Genomic DNA, 13,470 nt, shown 5'->3' with positions numbered 1-13,470 from the left:
GGTAACCGAGGGGAGGAGGCGATGGAACGGAGCGGTTTATTGGGAAGTGCGCGGCTGCCCCGGGACGGCGGCAGCGAAACTGGACTAGGGAGCGTCGAGGACGTGAGCCTGCGGGAGGAGGGAAAGAAATCATCAGTGACGTGGAGAGTTACCAGTGAGAGTCGCTGCAGGGAATGCAGTGGTACGGCTGCACAGTGAGCTGAGAACAAAGGCTGCATTTCCTCAGCAGCACTGTGCCCAGCACAGCCGCTGCAGGACAGCTGCTGCCAGTGATTGCACGGCCATATCCCAGCGCAGGAACAAGCATGGCAGAGTGCTGTGAAGTGCCCTCCCTTGCAGCCTGAGAAACGTCATCGGAGAGCTGCTGGATTATGGAATTAAAAGCTCAGGTGTCCTGAAGGAATAATTAATGCTAGGGGTGGGTGAGCACTGCAAGAGAAAACACAAGCAGAGTTCTCCCTCCATCCTGTAGAGCTGGATGACATGCTGCTTTTCCTCCTCCTAGAAGGACAGAGGGTTTAAAAACACAACCACCTTCTCAGCTTCTTCCTTACATCCAGGAGGGCTGCACAACCCTGTGACGTGGGGTGTACATCAGCCTTCAGGCTCAGCTGAGAAAAACCGACAGATTTTTGGCAGGAAGCAACCCCGCTTCAGAGCCTTGCTGACACTGGAAAGCTGAGCCTTGGCTCTAACAAGAAGGATTCAGAGCCCAGTTACCACCAAACGCTCTCCTCCATGCTCCAAAGCCTTCCTTCCCACTGCCAGCTGTTTCAGAATGGTCTTCTGCAGCAATGGGGCATTTGCTCCTCTCTGAAAAGGGTGAGAAGCAGGTCTGTCAGTGAGCACAGCTCCCTGGGCTCTGGAAATCACCAGACCATCCCATCATGTACTGTGTTATAACAGAATCAATAAGGCTGGAAAAGACCCCTCAGATCCTCAAGTCCAACCCCAGCCCACCCCACCATGCCCACTGCCCACATCCCTCAGTGCCACATCTCCACAGCTCTGAGCGCCTCCAGGTGACTGCCTCACCTCCCCGTGCAGCTGTGCAGCGCCTCACTGCTCTTTTTGAGAAGGAATGTTTCCTAACACCCAACCTGACCGCCCCCTGGCACAATGTGAGGCCATCACCCCTCATCCTATTGCTGTTACCTGGAAGAAGTGACTGACCTCCATCTGCCACAACCTCCTCAGGGAGTTGCAGGGGGTGATAAGGTCTGCCCTGAGCCTCTCTTCTCCAGACTGATCCATTCCAGTTCCCTCAGCTGCTCCCCATAAGTCTTGTGCTCCAAAACCCTACCCCACAGCTTCACTGCCCTTTTCTGGACACACTTCAGGGCTTCAATGTCTTTCTTGTAGTGAGGGGCTTAATACTGAACTCCGTACACGATGTGTGGCCTCACCAGAGCTGAGTACAGGGGAACAATCACCTCCTGCTCCTGCTGGCTGCACTATTTCTGATACAAGCCAGGATACCCAGGATACCCCCGGCCTTCTTGGCCGCTTGGGCACACTGCTGCTCATGTTCAGCTCCGCATCAACCAACACCCCCAGGCCCTTTTCCTCCGCACAGCTTTCCAAGCCCCAAGCCCATACAGCTCCATAGGGTTGTGACCAAAGTGCAGGACTTGTCTTGTTTAAACTCATACAACTGGCCTCAGCCCAGCAATCAGCCTGTCCAGATCCCTCTGTAGGGCCCTCCCACCCTCAGGCAGATCAACACTTCTCCCCAACTTGGTGCCATCTGCAAACTTACTGAGGGTACACTTAATCCCCTCATCCAGATTAACAATAGAGATATTAAATTATGTACCAGGCCCTCCTCACAGGCAGAGCTGCTCCACTCCAAAACAAAAGGGAAATTTTGGAACAACTTTCTTTACTGTTCCTGATGTGCCTGAGGATGAAGGGAAGGAGCCTGTGGCAGCAGTGAGGCCCTGCAGTAGCACAGCTCTCCAAGAAGACAGCTGTTCGCACTGCTAAGCCACATTTATTGCTGTGTAACTACTGTAAGGAACTTTTCACTCACTGTGTAGAAGAGAAAGATGGGCTCACATTTTCCTCTGTATTTTTCCAGAGCATCAACGGAATCAACTTCAGCCTAAAAAGGATGTCAGATAAAATAGGTGCTTATGGGAAAACATTTTTGCTTCAGAGGAACACACACAGAACAGCCTGTGCTCAGAACTGGCCAGCACTCACCCCTCATGTACAGCAGAATCCCAGGCTTACAGGCTGAAATGACACTGGTCAGAGCCAGGGATTGTATCTCAGCTCAGTACCACACTCAAGAAGTGGATGTCTCTGGGAGATTTTGCCTGCAGGAGCTGGGACAGCAGAAGGAGCGTGTGCAAGGCTGTGTGAAATGGAGTTTTGAGCATCTCTACAAATCAGATCTCCACAGCTGTCTGGGAACTTGCCCCAGTGCCCTCATCACTCCTATTTGAACACTTTTTTTTTCCTTGTATATTTTGGAATTTTTGCTGCCACAATTCAATCTTGTTGTCTCTTGTTCTTTTGCTATGTACCACTGAGCAATCCCTGTTTCTTCTTTCTCTAATAATGCCCCAGTAGACAGCCAAAGACAGCTCTTGGCTCTGCCCCTGAGCCTTCTCTTCTCCAGGCTTTGAAAACCCAGCTCCTTCACTCTCTCCCTGTACAGCACAGGAACACACATGCTGCTCATCCTGTCCAATGTAATTTGCTTAAGCAAATTGTGCACACTGCAGAAACAAGTCCCTTGGAAAGTTCACCGTGTCAGTAGGCAGACATCTTCCAACTAATGTGTCACCCAGCCCAAGAACAGCAAGTTTGCTGCCAGGGTTAAAGTAAGAGCTGGTAAAATACGAAAGTCATGAAACAAAATGATCAGTTGTGTTCAAGCCTTCTCCTTTGCAGAAAAACATCTGAAAATACAGAATTGTTCAAGCCTGAAAGTCTTTAATGGTATGAGCTCTTATCGATGTAACCAACCTGCATCCAGCAGGTTCATTCACATAGGCTGGAACTCCTGCAATGTTTTAGCTGGATTTGGAAAGATGAATGACTTCAGTTACCTGCTAAGTTCAGGGGACAGAATATGGATTTTTTAAGCAGTGCCAAATGGGACCTTACCACAGCAAAGTGCAGAAGGTCACTGCTGACTTCATTCCTTATTCTTCGGAAAAGATCCACTACTGTTTTGCATGGGCCACACCAGGCTTGATATGCATCAACAACTGCAAGCATGAAAATAAGAATAAGGTCAGAATGGGTTGTTTCGGACCTACACCAATAGGCTGGTTTGTGCACTTTGCAGCGTAATCTTTAGGAAGAGGGCTGCATAAAGGCTGTTAGTGCCGTAAGAAACCTGAAATCCTCACAGAAATGAAGTGTCCTCTTCTGGGGTTCTCTATGGCATCACCATCCTGGGGAAGGAGATTTTTTTAAGGTCCAACCTGAGCCTCTCAAGCTGCAGCCTAGGGCTGCTGCTCTCATAGTTCTGACTCTTGCAAAGCACCACAAGGGTTGCGGATTCAACTACAGTAGAAACTAACTACTGATATGCTAATAGATCAAAGGGTCAAATGGCATTAAAAAATAACAAGCTCACAACGTTGTGGAGTCTTTAAAAGATACATGTACATGGTTGTGACCCTGAGGGTATCAGATTTTTCAGGGTGACCTGCCCCACAGGCTCACCTAGCCATCCTCTGACCCCACCTTGGGAACCAGGGCTGCTCCTCGCACTGGGATCTCCCTGCCCCATGCCTGGAGGACTTGAGGCTCCTGCACCAGTGTTGCTGTAGTTCAATGACAACTGTCCCACATAAGTTGTTAATCTCCAGCTGGTACAGCTTCTGTTAATATGGTATAATATTCCTTACTTCCACTCAGGGCAAGAGAAATAAAGGGTTTGTCCAAACATTAGTATCAGCAGAAACTGATTCCTAATAGGACCAAAGTGCTTGTAACACAGAACAAATCAACACTGCGTGTTGACCAAGCCCTTACCAATGAGGCCTTCAAGACACAGCATTTCCTCCCAAAGTTCCTGGCTATTGACGTTCATCTGTGTGAAAATTTAAAACCAGTCAGAGCAACAGTAAGTCATCAGGTAGTTGTAAACATATCGACATGTCACCTTGTGCTTGCCTGTATGACAGACACATCCATTCAGATAGGCATTAATCTGAACACTGCAGGAAAATCTTCCTGCCTGCACTCCTCTGGTGAGCAAGACAGGGCCAGAACACAGGTGGGAGACAACTCCCCCTCCCCCAAAGCACTGCACAGGCATATGGAGGGGTATAGGAATACTTGGACAAATGCAAGCTCTCCCCTTTCAGTAGCAGCAACTCTCTGAACAGTCTGGGTGCTTGGAGACTCCACCTTTGGTTTGCAGAGAGACAGTTATTCTGGGAGGTGAGCAGGGAAATGGTCCCTGTGCCTTCACAAGATGTTGGCATCATGGACCGTACCAGGCAGTGCCAGTGGTATCTGAATGGATCATGCCACAGTCCTGACCTTAGCATCAGGACAGCACTATGTGCTTTCCAAATCCTTTGGTGTGCTAGGCAAGAGGCTGCAGCTGGGGGATCACCTAAAGCTGCACCTGTGAAAGCAGCATTCTGGCCAACCCATACTTACATACCCCATGGACACATTTCTTCACAGGCCCCCACCCTCCATAGAGCTAGAGGTTTCCTTCCTCCCTCTCTCCAAGCAGCTTTGCTCACAGCAGGGATGGGGTGACCCCTGTGACTGACCGTGGGGTGCAGCACGGAGGGGCAGGCAATGCTTTTGGAACACCACACCGTCCCCAGTAATTCCACTAACCTCCTTTGCTGAGCAGCCTACTTCTGCAAGCGCAGGTCACGCGAGGGCATCAAAGAATAATTGTCAAAGGGTGTTATTGCAAAGTAAAATAATAGAAAGTGGCTCAGCACAAGCTACTCAAGTGTCAGCAGTAACTCAATAAACCATCCCTGCCCTTGGAATGTGCTAAAAATGCTGACTGTAGGTTGCCCTTGGACTTGCAGGGGAGCAAAAAACGATGACACCCAGGGTTGGTAGAACCTGGTGTTTTCTAAATAAATTGTTCTGAAATTTTTTATTCTTTAATCAAGTGACTTCAAAGAATCACTCATGTTGGTAATATTACTTCTTTGCTGCTGTGCTGATACTGAACAACAAAGATTCCTAATAGCATTCTCAGTCAGTATCATTAATCGTAAATACATTCAGTATTATACTGGAATACACTGGAAGATTGTAAGCTGCAAGAAGGGTATTATTCAGTAATTAACACCAATGCACATTAAAAGACTGCTAGAATTCCAAGTCAAGAACTCAGAGTGGAAATTCCCATGCAAATTAAGTGGCTTCTTGCGGACTTTCAGGTATCACTGGAGGTCAGGGTGAGCAGTTTCTCCAGGACCCCACCTCGCTCAAAGCAGGGAGTTGTTCTGACACCTCCCTCTGTTCTAACACCTTTCTCTGTTTTCAGCATGTGACCCCACACCTAATTTCTCAGAGCACATCTGCAGAATTAAGAAATGCAATTATTCCAGGTATCAGCAGTGCTAGGACCACCCTCGGAGCGTTCCACAGCACGTTAATGAGTTCAACTCATTTATGATGATTGTAATTTGCAATAATGAGTTCAACTGATGGACTCTGAAAGCAATGCCAGCACTGTTCAAAGTGCTTTGCTAACATGGATGCCCAGCAGCAGCCAGGATATGGCTCTTCTCTGATACACCCAGAGCGTCTCCAAGCCAACTCGCTGTGCTATACACACAGCTCAGGTCACGCAGTCACACCACACTCACACCTGTGCAGACCTAAACTAGGATCTCCCAAGCTGGATGTGTAGCTAGTTTGCCAGAAGTGCAAAGTCCCATTGCAAACATTTGCCATCACAAAGGAATGCAGTGCAACAAGCAGCAGCAGAAATAATTCCTAGTTTAAACTCTTCACCTTTCTCTTCTCACATATTCACGGACTCACCCATGATCTCCAATTTTTATAATGACTTATGAAGTTCTTAACCTGGAATTTTTCCTGGTACCTCCCAACTTTTTCCAGCTTTGCAGCAATCTCTAAACACACAAACCCCTGGCCCTGACCTCAGGGCCGTATTTGCCTTGCTGCAGTTCCCCAGTGCTTCCCACCTGCCTTCAGGAATGCTTTTCTACCACGAGAATCTCACAGCAGGGCCCTGACAGCAGATACTCTAAGACCAAACTACATTCTTTCAATTCTCTGTGAATTTAGAAGTTGTTCTGAGAGGCCCTCCAGCACGGCTGGCTCCTACCGACCTGAAGGACCGCCTCCTTTCTCTTTGCAGCCATTCTTCCACAGCAACAGCGGTCGCTGCGCGACGCTCAGCCGTCGTCTTCTAATTACGTGACTCCAACCGCTGCCAACCTGCACCACAGAGACAGTTTTACCTGTTGTAGCTTCTCTACCCCGCAGGACTCAGCAGGAGCAGGGCTGGAGCTGAGTGCTGTTGCAGTGTCTGGGCCAAAACTACAACGGTGGGACTTCCCAAGCCTGTGGAAGGAGCAGAGTGGGCCCAGGTACCTGCGCAGCAGCTGGCAGCTCCCCAATGCCGCTATGGCAGCACTGGGCGGAACAGCAGCCCGGCCCCTCCCTGCTGCCCTTCTCCAGCCCCACTGCTGTGGGAAGCTGGGCTCCCTCTGCTGTGAGCCCCACTGCCTGGCCAACCCACCCGGTTCTGCCTTCTGCCCACTGCTGCACGTCCCCCTCCCCCACGCCTCATCCCTCCCAAACCCAGGGCACGGAGCCAGGCATCACCCCATTGAGCACAGGGGAGAAGCCGCCAGCCCTTCTCCAAACACAGCTCCATGGTAAGTTTTCTTCCCTCATCTGAAACAAGCATCCAACTGCTTGCAAGCATTCAGGTCAACAGAGCTTCTGCTCACCCTGACTCCTGTGCCGGGCTCCTTGGGCTCCAGGTGCACACCTCAACCTGTTCCTTGCCACGTGGCACACAGTAGCCATCCTCCAGCTGGCCACCTCCTGGCTCAGAACCTGGCTTCTGGCACAGCAGCTGCCCTCCCTCATTGCCACCAGCAAGCTCAAGGTGACGCTGCTTGGTGTCACAGGGACACGGGCAGGGAATCCCCAGCCTACATCACCAGTGTGGGTGAGCACTGCACTCCGGGGTGCCCCAACAGCTATGTCTTTGTAAACACAAGCCCCCGGTAAAATCCCAATGATTATGATCACTGCTGAATTTTCACGTTTATACCTAACAGGTGCTTACATGTCAGAATTACTTGCTCATCCCCTTTGTAAACTTATTTTCTTGACTTCAATAACATAACCTCATGCACTGCAATTATTCCTCTGCCTGCTATATCACTGCCTTAAGGGAGACCGATGGAGGGAGGGCAGCTACTACCTGGCTAAAAGCTGTAAAAGTTTGGGTTTTTTTGTAATATGAGATGCTTGCCTTAAAAACACAAGATGCCTCTGAGCACATCGTGTAGCATCCTTCACTACCAAGAGGTCCATTTGTGATAGCAACAACTGGCAAATTGTCTCATTTGACTTCGAGAGAGTACCCCAACCAACAAGCTGGCAGTGGTGAGATACAGCCAAGCATGCCAGCTGCCTGATCACCAGCACACTCCAAAGCAAAACCAATCGCTTGGACACATGTAACCTTTGAGAGAATGGTTATCATCACTGGACCCTGCCAACAGACATAAGGAGCAAATATACTTAAAAAATTGATTAGGTTTGATTGGTTTTCAGGAAGAGAAATGGCACAAAGATGGCAGAAATATGATCGTCTGTATCACATCCAAACTCTGCTTGCTTTGGTTCTGCAAACTCTAACTCAAGAGATGCCACCACCCAAACAAAGCTGGCAAAGGCCTGGCCAACACATTTGTTCCCACGGTGGCCTCAGGAAGCGACTGTGGGGCTGTGGAGATGGCACAGAGTGCTGACTGTTCCATGAAGTAGAAAAACCTACATGTTCTGGTAAAGTTTTTTTTTTATTATTTACACTATTCATTTTCTTCTCTTTGTACATACCTATAGCAACAGGAAAAATTATTCACAAAGCTTAACTGAAGGTAAAAATGTTCTCATCCGACGGTTTGCCCTGCCAACACCTGTGGGAAATGGCAGTTGTTCTCACGCAGCAACAAGATTGTCTGAGCATTGTTTTTATCATTTCTGGTAGAATTTAGGAACCAACCACCTCAAAAGATGTACACAGATACTTACTCACCCTTCTTCTGAACACTTTTAGGCACCAAAGTTTTATAGAACCAAACTCAGATTTGTTTTTAGAAAAGCAAACTGGGAGAGGAGGGGGAGAAAAGAGATATGAAAGAACTTGAGCTCCTCAATGTACATAGCAGGAGTGAGAACTTAGAAGCCAGATACACACTGTAAAGTTTTACATTCACAATACCTGCCTCAGAACTTCCCCTCAGGTCAAGCCAAAATATATCTGATGGGACTTTATAGATAAGACTTCATTTCTGAGGTACTGCTACTTATCAAGTTCTCACTTATTTTCCACTTTCATTCTTGTCCATCACAAAAAAATTTGCAGAAGGACATAAAAACTTCCAGTCGCTTACTGCAATGCCTGGGGGAAAAGTGTCAGGTGCTCACTTTTATTTGTCTTTCGAGAGCAGAAGAAATTACATGAAATGTATATATTCTCCTCTGCAGCCACGTGATAACAGTTATCTGATACACAGCACATTCAAATTCCAGGCCAAACCATGGTCACATTTTCTGACACGAATAGTGACCTCTGAAAAAAGTAAGGCTATCACAATTTGATCTTCTCATCAGAAATTAAAGATTAAGATACTTATCAAACCTGGTTAGCAAAGTTACAGACCTCTCTTCTTGCAGCAGCCTTCCTGAAGCTCAAGGTAACATACGAAAGATTTGGTTTAAGACGTAGGCTGCAACCCTTAGCATGCCTGTTAGTGTTATGTAGATATAGTGTTTGGAGATTGACTATTGAAACTATGGCCTAACCTGAAATTAGAAAGTAGACATGGGAAGAAAGCAAGAAACCTGAACTGTACGAAGGAGAGCTCCTTCTGCTCCCATCTGCTCCTATGCATATCTGATTCCTGAAGCCACTGGGGGGGGTCTTGCATTCCAGCCTAACCTTACACACAGTCTTCATTTGTACCCACAATTTTTTTCCACACTTACAGGCACCGTTTCAGGAACTTACGGATAATTTAAGCTTCTGAATACAGTAAAATCCCATCACTTATCACCCAGGTATCCAAATCCATGCATGTGTGTATATCTGTACATATACACACAATTTATAGCAACATGACTGAGACAAAAAAAAACAAAAAATTAATCTGTTCCACAAGTTAATGCACCCATTAATAGAAATAATTTGTATGTTGCTTAACTATGACTGAAGGTAAAGGATGCAAAACAAAAGGAATCCCTTAATCACTGCTTGCCAGGTCTCTTGAAAGTGTAGCTTTTGCAACATGTTGTTCTCTCTACTGATACTAGGGATCAGCAAATACATATCATTAGTGAAATCAACTAATCCTTCAGCAATTATCTGAGAAAATTCTTGGCTTCTACAGCGAGAGCTTATGCCCGCTTATATTGCAGCCACCTGTCACTTCCCAGAAAAGTCAACAGTCATGCAAACTCCAAGGCCTGAGACTTTCTTCTAAAACTGTGCAGGGACGTAGAACAATCCAGCTGACCCATTCCACTGATTTGAGTATTTCATCAGTACTGAGTGACCCTGTATGGCAGTACAGTGCTAACTCTTGGATCCTGTCAGTACAGAATGTGCTGCTTATAATTTGGCATATACTGTCTCCCCTTATTTTCCTCTTTAAAAAGGAAGTATAATGTAAGTTAAGCTGAAGTTCAGAAATGCATATATTTTACTTAAAAACATTCATCTGTTCAAAATTCAAAATAAACTTTATGGGATACAACAGTTTTTGTTTTTTTAAATAACATTTCATTCAAACTGTATATAATTCATTGAAGTATTCGTACAGCAAACAATGGTTAACCCTTGAAAACCTGTAGAAAAAGATTTTCACACAAAAAAAGGAAAAACAAAATTGAGGTATCACACCCAACACACATTCATCCAAGCACACGCACACACTCAAACACACTCACACACATCCACACACACACAGGCTGCAGCAAAAGCAGAAAATTGTAGGCCCAAAAGGAAAATGATGACTGATTGTTCTATTCCAAAGTCCAGGTAGCTCAGGAAAAAAGAAACAAACAAACCAAAACAACCCCCCAAGAGTCCTCTGAGTAAAGAAACTACCTCAAAAAAATTCTCAAGTGCACTGGAGACCTGATCATTTAAACTGTTTCTGCAAAGCAGCTCCCTGCACCTAAGAAAAATGCAGCCCAAGGTGACTTGTGCAAATATAAGGAGTCAGGAATATTTCCTGCTGTTCCTTAAGTAGACATGAGGGGTGTCCATAGATTCCATTAGCCTTTGATCATGCAAGATACTGTTGGAGTGCTGTCTTCGCCCTATAAGAGGAAAAACAAGCTGTTAATTGTTGGGTTCTGGCTTTATCATCAACAACTGTATGAACAAAACTACACGTTACATCAGCAAGATAGGGAAGATAACTAGTGAGGTGACAGGAAACTGAATAGCTGCTTCCTTCAGTTTGGAAGGATCCCATTTTTGGTGCAGTGTGGGCTGTAACAGTTCAAGGATCCACCCTGCACCTGAGAATAAGACGATCTAATCACGTACACTAAATGTTCAGCATATCCTAAGCTATCGTCAGATATGGTGTGGATTAAGATGTATCTTGAACCTTGAATTTTTAAACAAAGAAATCCCCTTTCAGTTGGTGAAAAGCAATTATTTTTCTGTATACTACAAATGTACCATGAAAAGCAGTGACTATAGCTGAGAAGTGAACCTGTCATGTATCAGGAACTTAGCCCACGCGGGAAGCACATTATTCCTGTCAGTAAGACTGCCCCTACTAACACCATTCAGTGAGCTGAGAGGGTGAAAAGCAGCAGTCAGAACAGCACAATTTATATGATCTAACTTTGCAAGACGTTTTGGTTACAAATACCTCCCAAAAAACTATGGTTACAGTTTCATCAATATTTCAGCTAATTCGGTGTTAATTATTAGGACCTGAATTGAAAATTTTGCTTCTCCTTTGAGCCCACACCTCCCAACCATGCTGTCACACCCTAACAATCCTTTCCAAAACCCAAGCCAACTCAGCATCCCAGAAGATCATCACGTAATAAAAAGCAAAGATTCTCCTCTAATCTCGTTTCTGGATTTTATTTTTTATTTACACTCACTTGTCACACAGATTTGGATCCGATGACTGACTCAATTTATGTAGGATATCTACTATTCCCATGTCTCGTAGTTTGTCCTGGCGTTCTTGTGAACCTGTAACAATAAATTACATTCTTGGGAATGTCACCAAAAAAAACCGTATGCAGAACAGAAGAAAGGAGTGGCAGCAGAAATGAGCTTAAAGAGAGGGGTATGGAGCAAAGTTCAGTTCCATAAACACAGCAATGGAAAACTCCTTCAGCTGTGGCAACTTCGAACCAGAGCTCTAGATTCTATAATGATGTCTCCATTTTTTATGCTTTGGATTCCATTGCACTGCAATAATGACTAGAATTTAACACTAGCCTTTTGATCAGGGTAGTAACTTGTCTGTGTATTAATAATGAGGCTTTCTTACCTTCTTCTCCATTCCATATGAGATTAGATATGCAGAACATGGCAGCAAGCTGAAGTTTAGCATTTGAATGACTCTAAATACAGAAAAAATAGTATTCAAATTTAGAAGAAGAGATTCAGAATTTCTCACACATTTTGGCATTCATTCTGTAACAAATGAGGTAGAAAAAGTTGGGACAAAGGGACAAATTCTGTATCTATAACTTCTCTCAAAGACGACACCATGACATAAGATACTTTAGTAGCTTTCAGTCAGTTCCTCTTACATACTTAGTAAGAGATCTACAGGATGCTTCTTTTTCAGTATCATTACAAATTTTCCAAGTAGAATTGTTAAAGGCATTGCTTAAGTCAGCATAACATTACGATGGGAAATAACACTGGATCTTCCTTCTAATCTGCCATATAGAGCTGCACAGCATGATTTCTTAAACACAACTGAGTAGACAAGAGCTAAGTGCATGACAATGACTAACAATTTACATGAATAAATGCTAAAGCGTCATCTTTAATTCTGGCAAAAAATCAAAATAAAACACTGAAGAGAAATTCCCCCATACCATATAGTATTTGATTTTCTGCAGAATGTCATCATTGGTCATAATCAGTTCTTTTGCTGTTGTTCCATCTGCTATATTGGCAAGTATACATAACGTCTGAAAGAGAGAAAAACTGTTAAGAATATTGGCTGCAGATCGCATCCTATGATTTATACAGTTTTCCTGTCAGCTTTGAACTTGTAACAAACAATTCTTTTAATTAGTTTCAATATCTTTAATCTGGAGTTTCCAGCTTGCTTACATTTTGCCAGTGCCAAAGCGGTAACAACTGTGGTTGAACAGCCCTTCCAAAAACAGTTTTTGCTGTTCTAAAAAAATTAAGCAACATTCATTAATTCATTTCAGTGAGTAAAATTTATGTCTCTTATGGAAATACGCAGCACATAGAAAAGGTACAATATATTGGAAGGTAAAGGAGTCTATTCTGTATCAGCAGCTAGAAAAAAACAACGCATCCATGTAGTTCTTTGGGTGAGAAAAAGGAAAAACAGAGGTCTATCTGCTGATCCCTCAGAGAAATATTTTTTTTCCCACAAGTTCTAGTCACACATCTTACCTGCAGAGGGAACTCAAGCAAACTACTAATGCACCTGCTTATTTCTTGTGAATTAGAAAAGCCATCTTACAAAATAACCTCGAAGCAACAAAGCCCATGTTTGCACTACATGCACAAGGCATTAAGACTTGCAAAGGCAGCTTTCCTGGTGCTCGGGAGGCACAGGGAGATGCTCTATGAATTCTTCCCTTAAGAGCTGTGCAGGAACTCAGCCATGTTTTCTGTGCACGTGGTTGCAGGAGGGCTCAGGAGAATGACCAGCACGTGTGTGATGCCTTTATCTAAGCTGCATTCACGTTAGCAGTTGCAGACATCTATTATTTCCCAAAGCTGCTGATGACACACTAACAAGCACCATCCTGCTTGTGTGCAACAGTTAGTTCTGAAACAAAAACCTGTTTATCTCATTGCAGGGTAAGCGAAGCGCTCTGTATACTAAGGCCCCAAAACTGAAAGCCTACGTTCAGCTTCAGTACAACAGCCCTCTTCCAGGAGGTGCACTTTCTCCTCCAAAATAATTCTCAGAGGTTGGCAGGCAAAATCATCTCCTGTTGCAATAAAGGCCATTTCACTTACTAGAGCTTTATCAGAAGCAATTTAGAAAGAAA

The 13,470-nt window shown here is 45.0% G+C and overlaps 2 protein-coding genes across 5 annotated transcripts in view; both read right to left on the bottom strand.

Annotated features, from left to right (window-relative positions):
* NME9 (NME/NM23 family member 9) lies at positions 1–9,357 on the bottom strand. Of its 3 annotated transcripts, none has more exons than XM_010716567.3 (7): positions 6,933–9,357; positions 6,306–6,414; positions 3,997–4,054; positions 3,118–3,221; positions 2,033–2,104; positions 721–813; positions 1–108 (listed from the first exon to the last, which is right to left on the bottom strand). In XM_010716567.3, the coding sequence occupies exons 2-7, from the start codon at positions 6,336–6,338 to the stop codon at positions 85–87; spliced, it is 384 nt and encodes a 127-aa protein (XP_010714869.1). In that variant the 5' UTR covers positions 6,339–6,414; positions 6,933–9,357; the 3' UTR covers positions 1–84. The 3 variants fall into 3 exon arrangements, with proteins under 3 accessions (XP_010714869.1, XP_010714868.1, XP_031411003.1); XM_010716566.3 differs by lacking the exon at positions 6,933–9,357 and adding an exon at positions 6,571–6,908; XM_031555143.1 differs by lacking the exon at positions 6,933–9,357 and having other exon boundaries at positions 6,306–6,563.
* A 584-nt stretch (positions 9,358–9,941) lies between these two features.
* Positions 9,942–13,470, bottom strand: part of ARMC8 (armadillo repeat containing 8) — a 54,470-nt gene continuing 50,941 nt past the window's right edge. For both annotated transcript variants that reach the window (XM_010716563.3, XM_010716564.3), the window contains 4 exons: positions 12,307–12,402; positions 11,748–11,820; positions 11,350–11,443; positions 9,942–10,542 (listed from right to left, as the gene is read on the bottom strand). In XM_010716563.3, coding sequence (XP_010714865.1) covers positions 10,509–10,542; positions 11,350–11,443; positions 11,748–11,820; positions 12,307–12,402 — 297 coding nt within the window. In that variant the 3' untranslated portion in view covers positions 9,942–10,508. The remainder of the gene's footprint in view (positions 10,543–11,349; positions 11,444–11,747; positions 11,821–12,306; positions 12,403–13,470) is intronic.

This window comes from Meleagris gallopavo, chromosome 11 (genome assembly GCF_000146605.3).
Source record: "Meleagris gallopavo isolate NT-WF06-2002-E0010 breed Aviagen turkey brand Nicholas breeding stock chromosome 11, Turkey_5.1, whole genome shotgun sequence".
Taxonomy (NCBI): Eukaryota; Metazoa; Chordata; class Aves; order Galliformes; family Phasianidae; genus Meleagris; species Meleagris gallopavo.
This window is presented reverse-complemented; position numbering and strand designations above follow the sequence as displayed.

Coding starts and splice junctions, on each gene's coding strand:
- NME9 (XM_010716567.3), bottom strand. CDS start 6,338: ATGGCTGCAAAGAGAAAGGAGGCGGTCCTTCAG. Junction 3,222..3,996: donor GTGTCTTGAAGGCCTCATTG/GTAAGGGCTTGG, acceptor TCATGCTTGCAG/TTGTTGATGCATATCAAGCC. Junction 109..720: donor ATGGAGGAGAGCGTTTGGTG/GTAACTGGGCTC, acceptor CTCCTCCCGCAG/GCTCACGTCCTCGACGCTCC.